The sequence below is a fragment of the Lobosporangium transversale genome, assembly GCF_002105155.1.
Source record: "Lobosporangium transversale strain NRRL 3116 chromosome Unknown BCR41scaffold_17, whole genome shotgun sequence".
Taxonomy (NCBI): Eukaryota; Fungi; Mortierellomycota; class Mortierellomycetes; order Mortierellales; family Mortierellaceae; genus Lobosporangium; species Lobosporangium transversale.
In genome coordinates, this window is record NW_019028995.1 from 503975 (window position 1) to 519772 (window position 15798).

General features: G+C 42.0%; 6 protein-coding genes across 6 annotated transcripts; 4 read left to right on the forward strand and 2 right to left on the reverse strand.

The window, feature by feature from the left end:
- Nucleotides 1-158: 158 nt before the first annotated feature.
- BCR41DRAFT_55647 (hypothetical protein) lies at nucleotides 159-2102 on the reverse strand. Its single transcript, XM_022030904.1, has 9 exons — nucleotides 2008-2102; nucleotides 1742-1906; nucleotides 1529-1648; nucleotides 1318-1437; nucleotides 1106-1234; nucleotides 854-1000; nucleotides 589-765; nucleotides 340-500; nucleotides 159-258 (listed from the first exon to the last, which is right to left on the reverse strand). Exons 2-9 carry the CDS (start codon nucleotides 1753-1755, stop codon nucleotides 251-253), a joined length of 876 nt encoding a protein of 291 aa, XP_021881694.1. The 5' UTR covers nucleotides 1756-1906; nucleotides 2008-2102; the 3' UTR covers nucleotides 159-250.
- A 61-nt stretch (nucleotides 2103-2163) lies between these two features.
- On the reverse strand, nucleotides 2164-3479 carry BCR41DRAFT_55612 (hypothetical protein). Its single transcript, XM_022030903.1, has 4 exons — nucleotides 3063-3479; nucleotides 2502-2891; nucleotides 2321-2385; nucleotides 2164-2208 (listed from the first exon to the last, which is right to left on the reverse strand). Exons 1-3 carry the CDS (start codon nucleotides 3149-3151, stop codon nucleotides 2379-2381), a joined length of 486 nt encoding a protein of 161 aa, XP_021881695.1. The 5' UTR covers nucleotides 3152-3479; the 3' UTR covers nucleotides 2164-2208; nucleotides 2321-2378.
- A 987-nt stretch (nucleotides 3480-4466) lies between these two features.
- On the forward strand, nucleotides 4467-6527 carry BCR41DRAFT_353123 (hypothetical protein). Its single transcript, XM_022024078.1, has one exon. The coding sequence runs from the start codon at nucleotides 4881-4883 to the stop codon at nucleotides 6402-6404; it is 1524 nt and encodes a 507-aa protein (XP_021881696.1). The 5' UTR covers nucleotides 4467-4880; the 3' UTR covers nucleotides 6405-6527.
- A 111-nt stretch (nucleotides 6528-6638) lies between these two features.
- Nucleotides 6639-6933, forward strand: BCR41DRAFT_353124 (hypothetical protein; the record flags this gene model as incomplete). The annotated part of the gene is made up of 2 exons (XM_022024079.1): nucleotides 6639-6806; nucleotides 6829-6933. Coding segments are annotated over exons 1-2 (188 nt in total), but the record flags the coding sequence as incomplete, so codon positions are not given.
- A 1190-nt stretch (nucleotides 6934-8123) lies between these two features.
- BCR41DRAFT_353125 (hypothetical protein) lies at nucleotides 8124-9566 on the forward strand. Its single transcript, XM_022024080.1, has one exon. It carries the CDS (start codon nucleotides 8500-8502, stop codon nucleotides 9523-9525), a length of 1026 nt encoding a protein of 341 aa, XP_021881698.1. The 5' UTR covers nucleotides 8124-8499; the 3' UTR covers nucleotides 9526-9566.
- Nucleotides 9567-13259: 3693 nt separating this feature from the next.
- On the forward strand, nucleotides 13260-15517 carry BCR41DRAFT_353142 (acetyl-coenzyme A transporter 1-domain-containing protein; the record flags this gene model as incomplete). The annotated part of the gene is made up of 6 exons (XM_022024081.1): nucleotides 13260-14397; nucleotides 14502-14641; nucleotides 14763-14838; nucleotides 15009-15120; nucleotides 15216-15377; nucleotides 15472-15517. Exons 1-6 carry the CDS (start codon nucleotides 13645-13647, stop codon nucleotides 15513-15515), a joined length of 1287 nt encoding a protein of 428 aa, XP_021881699.1. The 5' UTR covers nucleotides 13260-13644.
- Nucleotides 15518-15798: the final 281 nt, after the last annotated feature.

A 15798-nucleotide genomic window follows, 5' to 3' on the forward strand; every position in this document is an offset into this window, starting at 1 on the left:
AGAAATACAGAGTTAACATTAGCTATTTTCTATTCGACTCGAGCCAGGTCGGGCCAGTTCAGTCCAACTCCAACTCCAAACTCCCTTCCCCCCTAAAAAAAAAAAAAAAAAACTCACCGTTTGGGATTCAGTCGACAACCACGATGACTCTTCCTTCGATGACCGGGCTCTCCGCAAGAGACGCAAATCTCTGTGGTCTCCATGGAAGCTTTATCTGTAGGACTGTCAACTACGGCTTCTGGTACAGGATTCAATGCCCTGTATTAATAGAGACAAAGCATTTCTTTGATTAATTTTCGGTACCTTTATCACAAAGTCAAACGTTCAATGAAAGCGCACCGTTGCTCACTTGCCGTTTGGGATTTAGTTTGCATGCCTTGTTGCTCTTCCGTTGGTGTCCAAGCTCTCCACAGGAAATGCATTTCTCTACTGAGCTACCCTCGTTCAAGTTTTGACCCGTTGAGTGCTTGGCAGCGGAATCGGGTTCTTGACTTTGAAGCCTATTTTTTTTAAGAAAAAAAAAATGGCACTAACTTTTATTTCTCTGATATCATGGTTTCGATTGACAACGATCAATATATAACCTACCTCTTAGAATTTAACTTGCAGTCTTTATGACTTTTCCGTCTATGGCCGATCTCTCCGCAAGAAAAGCATTTCTCTTCGGAGCCACTAACCGAAGGTTCACTAGCAGACGACTCACTAGAGACGGAATTGTCAGTTTCAACAACCTTAGTAGTCATGCTAGATTCTGAAAGTTGAGGTCTACAACATATGAACAAAACGACAGATGAGTTTTTCAGTCAACATCCTTCATGAACCCACATATAGAATCGAATTGATATAAACTTGCCTCCTAGGATTAAATTTGCATGCTATATGACTTTTGCGTCTATGGCCTGTCTCTCCACATGTGGCACATTTTTCCGCAGTGTCATTGATAACAGAAGCTGTGGATGCAGAGCCGGTGGCCGAAGAATCATTCTCAACGCCTAAGGGTCTATGATGGCAGATTAATATATCAGTGAGATTTACATAAGTTTACTAATAGCTCCATTGACTTTCCCCCTGATAATACATTGTATATATATACGTATTAAGATACCTTTTATGGTTTAATTTGCATGCTTTGTTGCTTTTGCGCCTGTGACCAATTTCTCCACATGACACGCAGGTCATAGTAGAAGTTTTGTTCGCTATAGCACTGTTTGCTGGTCCTACTGGCCCTACTGGCCTGTTGAGAGAAGTATAGCATTAAAGATTGGAAACCAATATCGTCTTTCGCCTTATATAGAAGAGAGAGCATTTTATAAGTACCGGCTGGGGTTATTTGGGCAATCAGCGTGAGATTTGCGTCGATGGCCAGGATTTCCACAGGACGCACATACTTTGGCGGGATTTGTGGTCGCTGTGTTATTTCTCACTGTTTCTACTCGTCTACAAGTGCGCATCAAATAATTCGTTAGATTTTGATTCGAGTATACATGCGCGGAACTAGAAGGATTCCAAGGTAAAACAAAATATTCACATTTCAGCCTTGGAGTTCATGGGACAATTGCGATAGCTCTTCCGCCGGTGACCGACCTCCCCGCATGAAGAGCATGTTGCTGTAGATTGTTCAGGTATAGGGTTTTCAGACTGTGAGAGCCTGACAGACGAAAATCACAGAGTATTAGGCACTTCAAATTTATCATTAAGAATACCTAAAGACATAAAAAAAAAAGAGAAGGGAAAGACTCACCTTTTAGTATTCATTGGACATGCTTTGTTGCTCTTCCGTCGGTGACCGACTAATCCACAGGAGACACATATTGCTGAGGAATCGAAGACTGTAGCGTCATCAGATTCTGAATTATTGCTGGTAGTAACAACATGAGTATTAGGAGAGGTCTGTGGACTCTCAGATCTATTTGAACTATGACAGCGTAAGGTATCATTAATATTGCTGCGAAAAATGCTATAGGCTCGAGCACTTAGAAAGCGAATATGAACAGGATAAACCCTTACATTCTTTTGTTCAATTTGCAGTCTTTATGGCTTTTGCGTTGGTGACCAGCTTCTCCACACGAGGCACATATGATTGCAGTTCCAGAAGGTCGGGTTTCTGGTGTAATAGTATTGTTGGCCAATTGTTCTGGTGTAAGGCTCTCAATGTCGTGAGGTTCTTTAGTAGTGGTAGCCTTTACATAAGATGGTCCTGTTTTTTTGCTACCATTCCCGAGAGTAAGTAAACATTAATAAAGTAAAATAAAATAAGATTGAGTGGCCCTGAATCTCGAGATACCGATCAAGTAATGGTCTTTAAGCATGCAAACAATACTTTTTAATGGAATCTGCGGTATCTGCAGTATCTGTTTCAGCTTCGGTAGAATCATTTTCTAGTTGCTGTCGTCTGTGAGAGGTTGAGGGGTTGATAGTTGATAGCAAGCAATCCTAGTTAGAAGAATTTTGGTATAATGGGTCAATGGGCTAATGCATCGTCCATGGAAGTGCTTTCTAACCTTGCAATGTTTTGTGGGTTTTTGGGGCAATCCCGATGACTCATACGTCGATGGCCATTTTCACCGCAAGTAGCGCATTTGACATTTGTTAAGGCAGTTACAGGAGTGGATGCGGAATCAGAGTCAGGTGCTGTTGTAGAGGCAGGCTTGGTCTCGAGTTGTGATACAGACGATGGAGTAGCAGCAGAGTTTTGTACTTTTGCTTTCTTATCCACTGGATCATGATTGGTGCCATTAGAAGGCAAAGTCTCGCTTGCCAAGTTGACGCGGTTGCGAGGACAGTCGGTGTGACTACTTCGTCGGTGGCCGGTTCCGCCGCAGGCCGCACATATTGGGGTAGACTTGGTATTGACCGAGGGATTTGGGACAATTTCGGTCGATTCGGGGGTCCTAATAGGAGAGGGAGAAGAAGATAGTGCGATATTAATTTATGTCAGAATGCTCGATGGATATTGAAGGTTTAATTGCTTGATGGCTGGGTTTTCAGGAGCTACGTGTGACGCTGTTACTATTATGAAACAAGTTGAATTGTGAACTGGGAGAGTTATCACCCCTTCTTACATATTGTGGTTTGGGCACAGCTTGGATGACTTTCGTAAGTGTCCTTCAAGACCGCAACTTTTGCATTTGGAGATAGGCGACTCAGCCATAGGGATCCTTTGGAGTGAAGTGAACTAGTCTAACCCTCCTTTTAGATGATTTTTTTTGGGGGGGGGAACTTTATGGAAAAGAGAGGGTCGGGTAAAAAGGAAAATTTTGATATGAAGAGGAGAGAAAAAAAAAGATGTAATTTTTATTATTTAATATTTTTAGCATTCTTGAAAATGAGATTACGCAGTGTATATCACGTGGATACCAGCACAGAAGAGACATTTTCTTGAGAGGAACCAATATGGTACATGTACTCGAATCAGAAATTAAGTGTGCTCAACATGATGCTTAACCCATTTTATACTCATCAGGCATTATGATTATGGCTTGATGAACAAAAAAAAAAGCATTTCAGGAACTAATGCCATGCGTAGTTGTGAATATACACCATGGTATATACAATATGATACATGTATTCAGCATACATATACCTTTATATACATGTACATCATATGCGTCTGTTAATTGTTTGGGAAAAAGGGGGGTGAAAGACTGTCTCATCATTGTTATTAAAAATGTAATAAATTTTTGGGTCACAGAGCATTAATTGCAATGTTTTGTTTTTATCCTTACCTTTCGACTCTTCAGAGGTCGGCGAGACAAGTGCTCAACACATCATGTTCAATTTCAGTATTGAAAAACAATTATTTACAGTGATGGTAGAGGTAATTAAGAAATAATGGACTTGGACAAAGGAAAAAGTGTATAGTATTAATGAACCCTGTGTTGACGGCAATAGTCAACTACAACTCATATTACAATGAAAGCGAAAACAGTAGTGAGGTATCTTCTTGAAAGCTATACAAAGCGTTGGTTAAATAGATTGTGAATGAGTCGAATGTAGATCAAGTATAATGCAAAATAGATATTTACATCCGTCTATTGGACAACTCAATGGGCTTTAAAAAGATATAATAGTTTATTTGTTTTGCCACCGTTTTCCAATATTTGTGTAAGCTGTTAAGTCAAACCCTTCGGACCGTTGCACATTAATGAAAAGGAGAGACTGCGCCTCCCTTAGGGCCTGGACCATGGCTCGAAATAAAAAAAGAGAGAGACTTCTGGTCTTGTACTTGCATGCAGCAAAGTGCATTTTCATGAGCAATTAGACCAATGTCTGTGCAAGTGGACATTTGTTTATACAGAAACAGCAGTTGGTGGCATGGCATGTTTGAAGTTTTACCATCTCTACTTTCCAGAAAAATATGTGACAGGGACAAAGGAAGTTTTTTTATAGTTATTTACATCTGCGCCCAACTGGGACGTTGGAAGAGGGAAGTAAATCAAAAAAAAAAAAAAAAAACTTCTTTCTTTCACTCTTCATTCCTTTTCTCCCTTCTCTTACTCCCTCCATCCTTCCACCCTTTTACCACTATCACACCCATCCCTTGCAATTGACATTGCACCTTTCTTCCCTTCTCTTCTTCACCTTCTTTCCTTCTCCTTTCAACCTTTCATGTCAACACTTTGCTACGTTTAAAAACTGGGTGACTATATGTCATCATCAACATCATTTTTCTTTCTTTTTTTTTTACGATTTTCTATATTTTTCTACGTTTCCATTAGAATATCTTTATCTAGCCTCGTGGCACTCTAATGTCCTTCAGCGGATTCATTTTCTCGCAATCTTTATTCTAATTTACTCGCTCATTCATTCACCCATTCATTCACGACAGCATCTCCTTTTTATTCATTTCTTCCTTATTCACCAAACACATTCCAATAATAATGAAGCTGCATCATCCCATTATATTGTTCAGTCTCAGCTTGACGGCTGCACTCACATTCCTTACTGGAGTTTCCTCGACAGCCTATCGTTCTACGGCCGTTGCAGCGGCTCATAATCGCCAACACAGACAGCACCATTCTGAGCAATTTGCACCCATCGCACGCAAAAGAGCACTTAGTACAAAAAGATCCTCTCCTTCGACCCCAATTGCAAAGTCGCTTAGAAAGCGTGCTTCCGAGAAAAGCACAGAGTTATCTTCCTCGTCCTCTTCCTCGATACCCAATACACCCTTATTGCTCTTACCAGACTCGCATTCAGTCTGGCAGACTGGCTCTTATCAAACTGTTCGATGGTCCCGCAAGTATATCAAAAGTCTACCCGACGACACAACTGTCGACATCGTTCTCATGGACGCAAGAACAAACCGCAAGATCCACTCGCTCAAACGGTTTATTCCATTCAAGCGAGGTTCTGCACAAGTTAGGGTGCCTGTCAGCTTGCCCGAAGGAGTATCGTTTGTTTTAATTTTGGAGTTGTATCGTGGTCGGAGTCAAGAGCAGGTCACGGGCACAATCACTGCTTCGTCTGCTTCATTACCTCCTTATGAAGGTCAGCAGCAGCGGAACGAAACTCCGTCACTAGAAAATATCTCAGCTAAGAGTGCTAGTTATGGTCGATCAATGTCTAATATATCGGGTGATGCATTCTCAACAGTGGTGCGGAGATCAGACATCAGCATTTCTTCTAGAGCGCGAAGAAAGGCTAGAGGTGTAGCAGATCCAAAGGATGTGGCGGAAAATGTCAATGATAGGGCTCACGCACGTGATATGAGGTCAGGCACTGCAGGCTCGCATCATGACATTAATGACGATGATTATTATATTGGCGCAAATGCAGAGCATGGATACCAATTTTTACCAGAGGAAATGAGAGAAGAATACCCCAACACAGTTCGTCCACTTGATCTAGAGCATACATTTGGATTGCACCAGAAGGTTTACACACTGACACCATATACCCTTGAATGGAAGATCCCTGCACGTGTCGTAGAGCTGATGGAATACACACGCCAGGCACAGATGTTAGCCAGTGCAGGAAGCAAGATCAATCAGGGTCAGCCGTCATCTCAACAGCAACTTCCTTCGATCACTCTTAAATCAACATTTTTGGCCAAGGTGATGGTTGAGCTGGTATTGGACCAGACATTGGAAACAATCTCTGTATTGGCAAGGGACATTCCTGCAGAGACCATGTTTCAGTACCTTAGTATTCAGGATCGCGTTCCGCCGGCGTTCTATCGTCTCCGTGTACGTATGGTGGTTGTTGAGGTCAAAGTGGACGACTCCAAGATTCCGGCTCTGGGACAATATAGAGGATCTGATATGTACATGGTTTTACCTTCTGGACGTTCAGGCAGTAACAGGCTTGGTATGGAAGGATGGGAGTTCCCAAATGGTGGAAAGGTCATTGACCGATATGAGGCTGTTACGCGAAGATTCTGGATTTCACAAGGTGCGCTTTAAGAGCTAAACGTACCTTTTCAAAACTAAAGTCTGTATATAAATATCATAACTTGCCAACAATTACTCGGAAACAAAAAATCAAAAAAAAAAGAAAATAAAGTATAGCCCGTTCCATTTGTCGCGATCCCTTATATTTTTTGAATACTCTTAAATGTATTGGCAGCCAATTGACTCGCTTGTTATTGCAAGTGGTGTGACTGGTCATTAAAATTAATTTCAGTTTATTTTGTAGTCATAGGCGGGTCCGCCTCACCTAGAAACTACCGAGTATAAAAGCCAAAGAAACTTCCTTCTTAATAAAGTCTTCAGTTTTCCCCACATGTCTTATTCTTCATCCGCAGTTCATCTTGCCATTTATCTTTTTCCCCTTTTCACAACAAGCATTTGTCTTCCGGTAACTCAGTTTGTGAGCTCACCTATAAAGCTCCCATCTTTTGACATTCTATGGTGCTGTTTGTAGTCAAGGTTATTTGACTCTATTTTCTCTTGTTAATCTTGTTGACACCCTTTGTCCTGCCTTTTACTGCTTGTGTCTATCTTCCTGTCCCTTAAGCGAAGATATACCTATTTTTTACAACAATACCACCAAACCAATTCATTATAGATTAAGACATGTGGGGTCTATATGTTGTCTAAATAGTCCTCCCCATCAAAAAACATCATCTAGACCAAGCATAGAAATAAAGAGATTAGTCAAGAAAGCACTGTCAAGCTAATACTTACAACTTTTTCAAGACGAAGGCCTTTCCCGACCTAGTCATGTTTGTAGTAGCTCATGAAAAATTTTAGACAGACAAGTAGTAACCAGGGAGCAGAAGTGAGAATAGGATGTGGATTCACACATCACATCCATGGGGCATTTATCCAAATTTGTATCAAAATAAAACTGCAAGTTTGTCTCGGGCACCACACCATGGGGCATAGAGCTGTTAGTATGTCTGTATTATAAATTTTCATGTAACACGTGTACTGTGAAATATGCAACTGATCATATCCTATTGTTGTTGCCGGCTTGGTGTCTTTCCTCCCAATCTATCAGTGAGCATCGGTGCAACGCATATAAGGCACACAGGCTGTTGACGAGCCTACTTCTCACCTTCACCGTTTGACGCAGGTCAGGGTTGTGACGGTCTAGCGAACAAAACGTAAGGGCATTAACAATACCAGGATCGCATTAGACGGTAGTTGTGGTATTTGCAAATGAGCATCGCCCTGGCTCATGGAATATGAGTCCAACGTTTTCAAGAAGTTTGGGGCCCCTCTTCCAGCTTATGTTTGCGTAGTCTTCATCTATCAGGCCTTCACCGGCTGCCTTTAAAACACGCCGTGTTAAGGAATCCTTGAGAAAGTTTCAATTCCTGGCTGAGATCTTCTTCATCTACGTTAGATTGCTGCTGTCTCTTCGTCTGGACTGTGTCATAGGCAAGTGGATTCAGAACAAGGCCACTGGTAATATCGTTCCTTTGAGTTTGAACCGAGTTATACCTTTGTCTTGTGCCTGTAGGGGTACCTTGTCTCGATAGCCATGAAACATGCGATCTCCTTCAATGTCACAAAGAGAGCCTGTATCTAGACTTCTTTTGTTCCCTGTACACATTCAAACACTGCAGTCTTGGAAGGATTGTCGAGAGGATGTCAGTTAGGACGTGTTCAGACAGATACACATACCGAGGGGGGACGTAAGGAAGTCTGTTTTTTTTATTTCTTGTTGATTGTCATGGCGAAGGCTTGATTTGGTAAATGTAGATGATTGGAGAAGAGCTGTAAACAATACTCGAAATCCAAAAAGTTAAAACCTGTCGCTGAGAATCTTATTGTTTCGAGTTGTTCCAAATTCATCAGCCTTTTGTTTCGTTCTCTTTCATACACCTATAAATACGTCCTGCCTCCTTCTCTTTTTCCCTCTCTCTCTCTCTCATTTTACAACGACATTGCTTTCGCGCTCTCACCCGTACTCTTACACCCTCATCCCCTCACAGATCATAACTTTTTGCTTTCTTAAAGGTAAACTATCTCTACTCTAACAACTTCAGCTTCAATCTTTAGCCGCTTAAACCAACATTGCTTGCACTGTTTTACACTATACTTTCTCTAGATGGGTATTAAAGGACTCTATTCATACCTTTCAAGGAGAGACCTGCCACCAAAGGAGATTGATGTACATGAGCTTGCTGCTGAACCCCATTCATCTTTTGAGCTGGATCTGCTTGGCACTTTCCACAGCGATATACATAATATCATCCTAAGGAGATTCAGCTGGCAGAGTTCTTTCACTGCCTGCGGCCATGCTATGGCTAGTATCATTCGAAAGATCTTTGGTCCTCTTGCCACAGTGACGATACACATTGATGGGCCTCGCTGCGAAGAAAAAACGCGTGCCTATAGGGACCGAGATGCTAAGCGTACAGCAGCGGATGCAAAACTCGATACGCTCATAGCCAACATGGAAACCAAGTCCAATGAAGGCAAATGGGAATCTCGAAGCCATATGATTGCCATTAAAAAGAATCTTCGACAGCTCTTCACATTCAGTCATAACGAGAAGAGGGAGCTCGCGGCGCCATTCGGTCGATACAATAACTTTGTGATTTGCCATTGTAGAAATGAGGCTGATGTGTGTATTGCCGCCAAATGTACACCAACCAGTATCGCTGTGTCTGGGGACTCTGACCTTCTCATCTATCCTTCTATAAAAAGAGTTCTTCGTCCAATCCCTCGTCGCCATCACATGTTTGCACTCTATGAGAAACAAGAGGTCCTGCAGGCCCTTGGGTTTTCAAGGAACAGTCAACTCCTGGTCTATGGCATTATATCCGATAACGATTACACCCCAAATATCCCAACCTTTGGTCTTGCTACAAATGCTGAGATTATCTCCGCGCTCACTGACACTGATGCCGAAAAGTTGACGGTATCATATGTTCGTGAGGTCCATGCCCGTAGCCGTCGAACTCCTGCAGAAGGCCAGTTTGACCATTCAATTAATGTTTTCTTTGGTGGGATCCAAACCCAGGCCTCGCAGCAACCAACCGCTGAAAGATTCCTTCATTACCATGATAGAATGAGGACTGCGATATCTGCTAGGTACCAGAATAAAAATAATCAACCTCAACCCAGGTAAGCTCCTTCAAATGAACATTTTCCAAAGCATATACAAAAAAAAAAAAAAAAAAAAAAAGTCATCTAACCCTTGACATTGTTGTTCCTAATTAGATTCTATATCCCTAAACGCGCAAAGCCGAATCGCTATCGGCCTGTTTTCCCTACCCAGAAAAAGGAACTTTCCCCTAAGAAATATGACCTGACCAACTGCAAACAACACGACCGTCCCGTCAGCTCCAGCCGTCAAAGAAAGTCCCCCAAAAAAAAGGAAAAGGAAAAAAAAGAGGATGACAAAGAAGAGGAGGTTAAGGAGGAAAAGAAGAAAAAAAAGAAGAACAAAGGGAAGGCCAAGTATATCAGAAAGACTGATAAGACCAGGAAAGTGAAGGAGGCTACTGCCGAGGACCGACGGTTGAAGAGGGCCCACCCCACTGTTGCATTAACTCTGGGCACGTTAAAGACATGTGTAGTTGCCAAGCTGGACTCTACTTCCGATCCCAATCTCAATCCCGAGCAACTTGCTGCAACAATCCAAGGGCTCATTCAATCATTTATTAAAATGTTGAATGAGGCACGGATTCGAGCTTTCTGGGCCTGCGCCTTGTGGATCGATAACCTGCTTACCACTGGGCCATCCAATCCAGCTGATCTCCCACAACTCCTAGATGAAGTTCTTGATAGCAGGAACTTTATTTACGGCCTTGCTGCGTTGTTGTATCACGGAGTGATGAGTCCATTATCTAGGTATAGCAGGGAAGTGAAGAAAAAAGGCGAAGGGAACGTAGCCAAGCCGTCCCAGCTCAAAGCATACGAAAACTTCTATGCAAAGGCAGGGCTTGGTCCTTTAAACCAGATCTATCCCGATTTGGTGATCAGCAGGTCGTCTCGGATGGTCATGGTCCCTGTTCAAGCAGCGCTAAGGTCTCACTATCGGAATGCGCAGGTAAATATAATATTATAATATTTTGAGGTTATCTTATAATATGTTTATAGAAATGTTCCTAATCATTTCTTCAATATAATGTCTAGTTTGACATAGATATTCCAGGCGATGGAAGAAGTTCCATCCAATTCTTTTTTGAGCAAAATGCAACTGCCAAAAAATATCTGGATTTCCCTACGTCTGCTTTCTCGCCTCGGTCTCTTTGCCTAACGGAAGCCTGTCTCCTGGATATATTATGGTCTAACCCAACAGTTCGAGAGGAAATAGCCCAATTGTTAGAACTAAACATGAGTACCAAGGGGGCTGCAGAGGACAAGATCCTTAACCACAAGGGGATATTGTTGCAGGAGCTGTTTTCCTTGAAAGGATACAAGGACGTTGGACTGCAATCTGATGATGGTCCTAGAAGGAAACTACGGACATCGTTCTTTACAAACGGCCTTACCCTAACACTTCTTGCCTATGACACATCGAAGCAAAAAAGAGGTAGAGGTTCGCAAGCTGCCCAACCTTCGGATACTCAAAGATCTTAAGCGGTCCAGGCTTCTTCAAGTGCTCAGCAGGGATCCTCGTCTTCAGGCCATGGTGCAGGTGATGGTGGTGATGATGGAGACGACGACGGAAATGAAGATGACGATATCTTGCTGGGCATCAGCGATATTGACTTGCTGGAAGTTGATGAACCATTCTTAGATGGCGAAGAGGGAGAAGAAGCAGCTGAAGAAGGTACATCGAGCACAAATCCACTGTTCCCGGTGAGTCCCAGTCCCCGGCGTGAGATCAACTGGAAGCAGAGATCCTGTCTCCTCGAGAATGTAGAAGTTAAATATGACACCCAGGCAGCATGCCCTCCCCCCGAAAGTACCATTATCATTGGGATCGATCCAGGCGAGAGGTACTCGATGACAATTGCAAAGTTGGATCCAAGGAAACCTAACGAACGTGAGATCCTCCGGATTTCTAGAGCGTACCTTTACAAACCATCCAAGAAGTTTCAGGGCGAGCTAGAGAGGCGAAAGCTTAGAAGAGGAATTACAGAGATTGAAAGCAATATTCCGTCATTCTCAAGGCCTACTTTAACACAGTATTTCGCTTATATGAGCTTGCCGCTAAATCAAGCTCCATCAAGTACTGGAGGTAGTTTCTCTGGTAGTGGAGTTGAGGCCAGTAGTAGCAGTGGATCTGGGACCAGTGACGACAATAGGGAGACTATATATAGGGCGCTTGTCGATTTCTATAATGACGGGTGGTTTGTTCGGAATAGCTGGGATATTAGAAAAGCACAGAACGGATGCGTTGATTATGTGATCAAGGCAATTCTGAAGCTTGCGGGCGGAAGCAATGGAAGAAGAAGAGATGCCAATACGAATGCGGTGATCTGTATTGGACTAGGATCATTCAAGACAAACCGAGGACAAGTATCGAAGCATGGGATATTGATGAAGAAGCTTGTTGAAAAGGTAAAAAAAAAAAAAAAAAAAAAAAAAATTCCCTTGATCAATGACATTTAATTTTTGAGTCTTTTTTTAACGAGTATTAAATCTGGCTCGAACAGGCAAAATCTCTAGACTACCCCATTGTAGGTTGTCATGAATACTATACATCTGCCAAGTGTCCACGGCCTCACTGTGACAGTATATTGGAGAATGTTCCTTTTCGATCCAAGTACTGTCGAAATTGTAAAGCATACTTTGATCGAGATGCTGTTGGTGCTGAGAACATCGCAAGGGTCTGTGAGTCGCAGATAAGAGAGCAAAAACGACCTGCAAAATATATGCCGCCGGACGGAGGAACTCAAGGCCAAGCTTCTAGCGGTAGTGGCGGCGGTGGAGGTAGTGGTGGCAGTGGTGGCAGTGGTGGTAGTAGTAGCAGACCCACAAAAAGAAAATTTTCAGATGAAGGAGGAGGAGTAGAGGGATCAAGACCACCGAAAGGACCTTTGCTGGGTCCAGGAGGAGGGGGAGAGACAAGCCGGCAACAACAGTAGGACACAATCTACTACAAACATGACTAGGTCCAGAAAGGCCTTCGTCTTAAAGTATTGGCTTGATAGTACTTTTTTTTCTTGGTTAATTTATTTATTTATTTCTGTGTTCTAATACATTTCTTCTTTTTACAATAGATGGAATGTCTCGTTTTTTAATGGGACGGACTATATATATTGTATAGATTACTATTTCTGATCACATATTGTAATAAAGAAGAGTATGACTTTCAAAGCATCTTGGCATACAGAGAGCATTTTGACTAGCTGTGGCTGTGAAGAGCATTTGCGTTAGTATTTACGTAGTCTTTCCTCGTCTCTTGCCACAAATTCCTGACTCAAAGCATACAACTATTAAGCTTAGGTTCAAACCCACTAGTCAACTGGCCTCAAAGGATACGGAAGACGTGCTCATCATTCGAATTTTGTAGCCTTGGAATTATAAGAGGATCGAATCTCTTTTTCTCAGAAGGTGCATCCGATGTTTTTTCTAAAAGGGAAAAACCAATGGGATTACTTCCTTGTAACTCATTCACGTCCGCTACCTCTCTGATATTCATCATAATTAGCCAAGCCCACAGCGGGCGTAACTATCCATCAGGTCAAGTACAAACGGATAAATAAATAAATAATAAAAAAAAGAAAAGCTGTACACACTCGCAACACTGTCAGTCAATACTCCTGGAGAGAGGAGCTGCGGCCAGGACCGTCGTTTTCATCTGTATTTGTCGCATATTCTTTTCAAATGTGGGTGCGCAAATCAAGAGGGGAGACCCTATTAGGGGATGAAGAACGCGAAGAACTGATGATGACTCGGAGAGGGTCGCCTTCACCCGCCCCAGAGGACTGTACACCACTTCATGCTTCGTTGGCCATGGACGAAAAAGACGCTACTACTACTACTTTACCCATGTCAACCAAGGACAGCTGGAATTTTTTATTATTAGTGGTATTATGTAAAGGATAACATAGTCAGGTCTTTTCTCTCTCTTGTTATGATTATCCTGTTCTAGCATATAATGAGCTACCATCGCATCAAGTAAGACAGCTAAAGTCATCGGTGTTTATTGCTGCTATTGCTATTATTTCGAGTAGATCTTTTACAGGGTGTACCAGTAGGATTGGCCTTTGGCAGCGTCCCATTCTTGCTCAAGGCTAAGATTAGTTACTCGCAGATTGGGGTTTTTTCCCTCGCACATTACCCTTACAGCATGAAATTCCTCTGGTCTCCGATTGTCGACGCAGTTTATAGCAAGGAGCTAGGCCGGCGCAAATCATGGATTGTTCCTATTCAATTGTTGACAGGGTTTATGTTTTTTTGGTTGGGGACCAACATTGATGAGTGGCTAGAACAGGATCAAATTGCAATAGGCACACTTACCGCAGTGTTCTTTGTTCTGATATTTTTCTCCGCCACTCAGGATATTGCTGTAGATGGATGGGCATTAACGTTATTATCCAAGAACAATGTGTCATATGCGTCGACCGCTCAAACGATTGGTCTTAATTCGGGCTACTTTTTGTCCTTCACTGTTTTTCTGGCATTCAATTCTCCCGAATTCAGTAACAAGTATTTTCGATCGGAACCTCAAGATGTTGGCTTGGTACCTCTTGGCGGATATCTCAAATTCTGGTCTATGATGTATTTTACGATCACGCTATGGCTTATCTTTTTAAAAAAGGAGGAGCGTCCCCAGACAGATCAGAATGAATTTAGTATCAAATCGGTGTACAAGGTTATCCTCAGGATTATTCAACTACCCCATATGAAATCATATATGATTATTCTACTAACCGCAAAGATTGGGTTCATCGCAAATGGAGCGGTAACAGCCTTAAAATTACTGGAAAGGGGATTTGGCAAAGAGGATTTGGCATTGGCCGTGCTTATCGACTTTCCATTCCAAATTATCTTTGGTTACTACGCTGTGAGGTGGAGTTCAGGATCACGGCCACTTAGACCGGTATAGGTTTTTTGTTTGTAGATTAATAACTTGAGAAACCCAATGTGTCTCCTAAGCAAGAGGCTCTTGCTGATCGTATTTGATCCGATGGCGTTCATTTTTAGTGGCTATGGGCATACTGCGCACACTTGGTCTGTTGTGTTATCGCCATGTTGATTGTTTCTTCTTTTCCTGAGGATGGGATTGTCACACCTGCTTATTTTTACATTGTCCTTGCCACAACTGTAACAACGTCCTTTACAAGGTAAAAAGATGGAGATGTTTTAGACAGCAAACTTAGCAGGCAATTGAGCACATACTTACAATGCTACTTTGCTCTTCATGCATTACTTACTAAAAACTATTTCTTGTGTTGATTTTGAAAGCACGGTGGCATTTGTAAGCATGGGGGCATTTATGACAGTCATCGCAGATCCTGTGATCGGGGGAACCTATATGACGGTAAGAAGCAGCGACAATATTTTATCTTCTGATTATTGTCTGTTGTAGTAGTATCTCATTATATAAATAATCCACAATCTTAAATCATGTATTTACTCTTTCGCCATATTGCTACCTTTGTCATTATTATAAATGTTATTGCAATATACTTGAAAATTTGATCATAAAAGCTTCTTAACACTCTAAGCAATTTCGGTGGAACTTGGCCTCGGTTCTTTGTTCTTGAGGCTGTTGACTACTTCACGGTATCAAGATGCTCTGTTATGAACGCTGAAGGCGAAGGTAAAGTGTTAGTCAAAAAGCCATTTCCGTCTTATCAATATAACATTTATTAATGTCTGAAAGTATTCACTCCCATCTTTATGTGTTTTGAGCAGAATTCTCTTGTGCTTCTGAACCTGGTAAAGGGCTGTGTCAGCAGCTTGGAGGCAATTGCCTGATCGAGCAAGATGGCTATTACTTCGTGAGCACGGTCTGCGTAATGACTGGCGCTATACTACTTGTGCTTTACATTGCACCAACAATTCGTTATTTGGAATGTAAGTAGGAAACATTTTTTAACATATCAATTACTCTTTTTAATATTCTTAAAAAGAACAAATCTAACTTCCTTTTTCTGTTTTGATACTCTAGCCTTGAATCCTAAACTTTGGAAGTTACCAAAAGAAGAAAACTAGAGCTCTCTTTTACACAATAAAAAGATGTGAGCACCAATCACTACATCCAGAATCTTAGGTCAAAAAAAAAAAATATATGCAGGGATGTGTAGGCACGTGACTAAAAGCTCCACAAGCACAAGAAAAGCCCACGGGACATGCATTGTAAGCATGTTATGTGTGCATTCCTCTCAGTTCTCATCTTTCATCCTTTCATCACATCTGAACAAGGCTACTCTATTCAAGGGCTCTTATTCCACTTCGCCAGGGAAATAAAACAGGAAAACATAATATTTATACAACA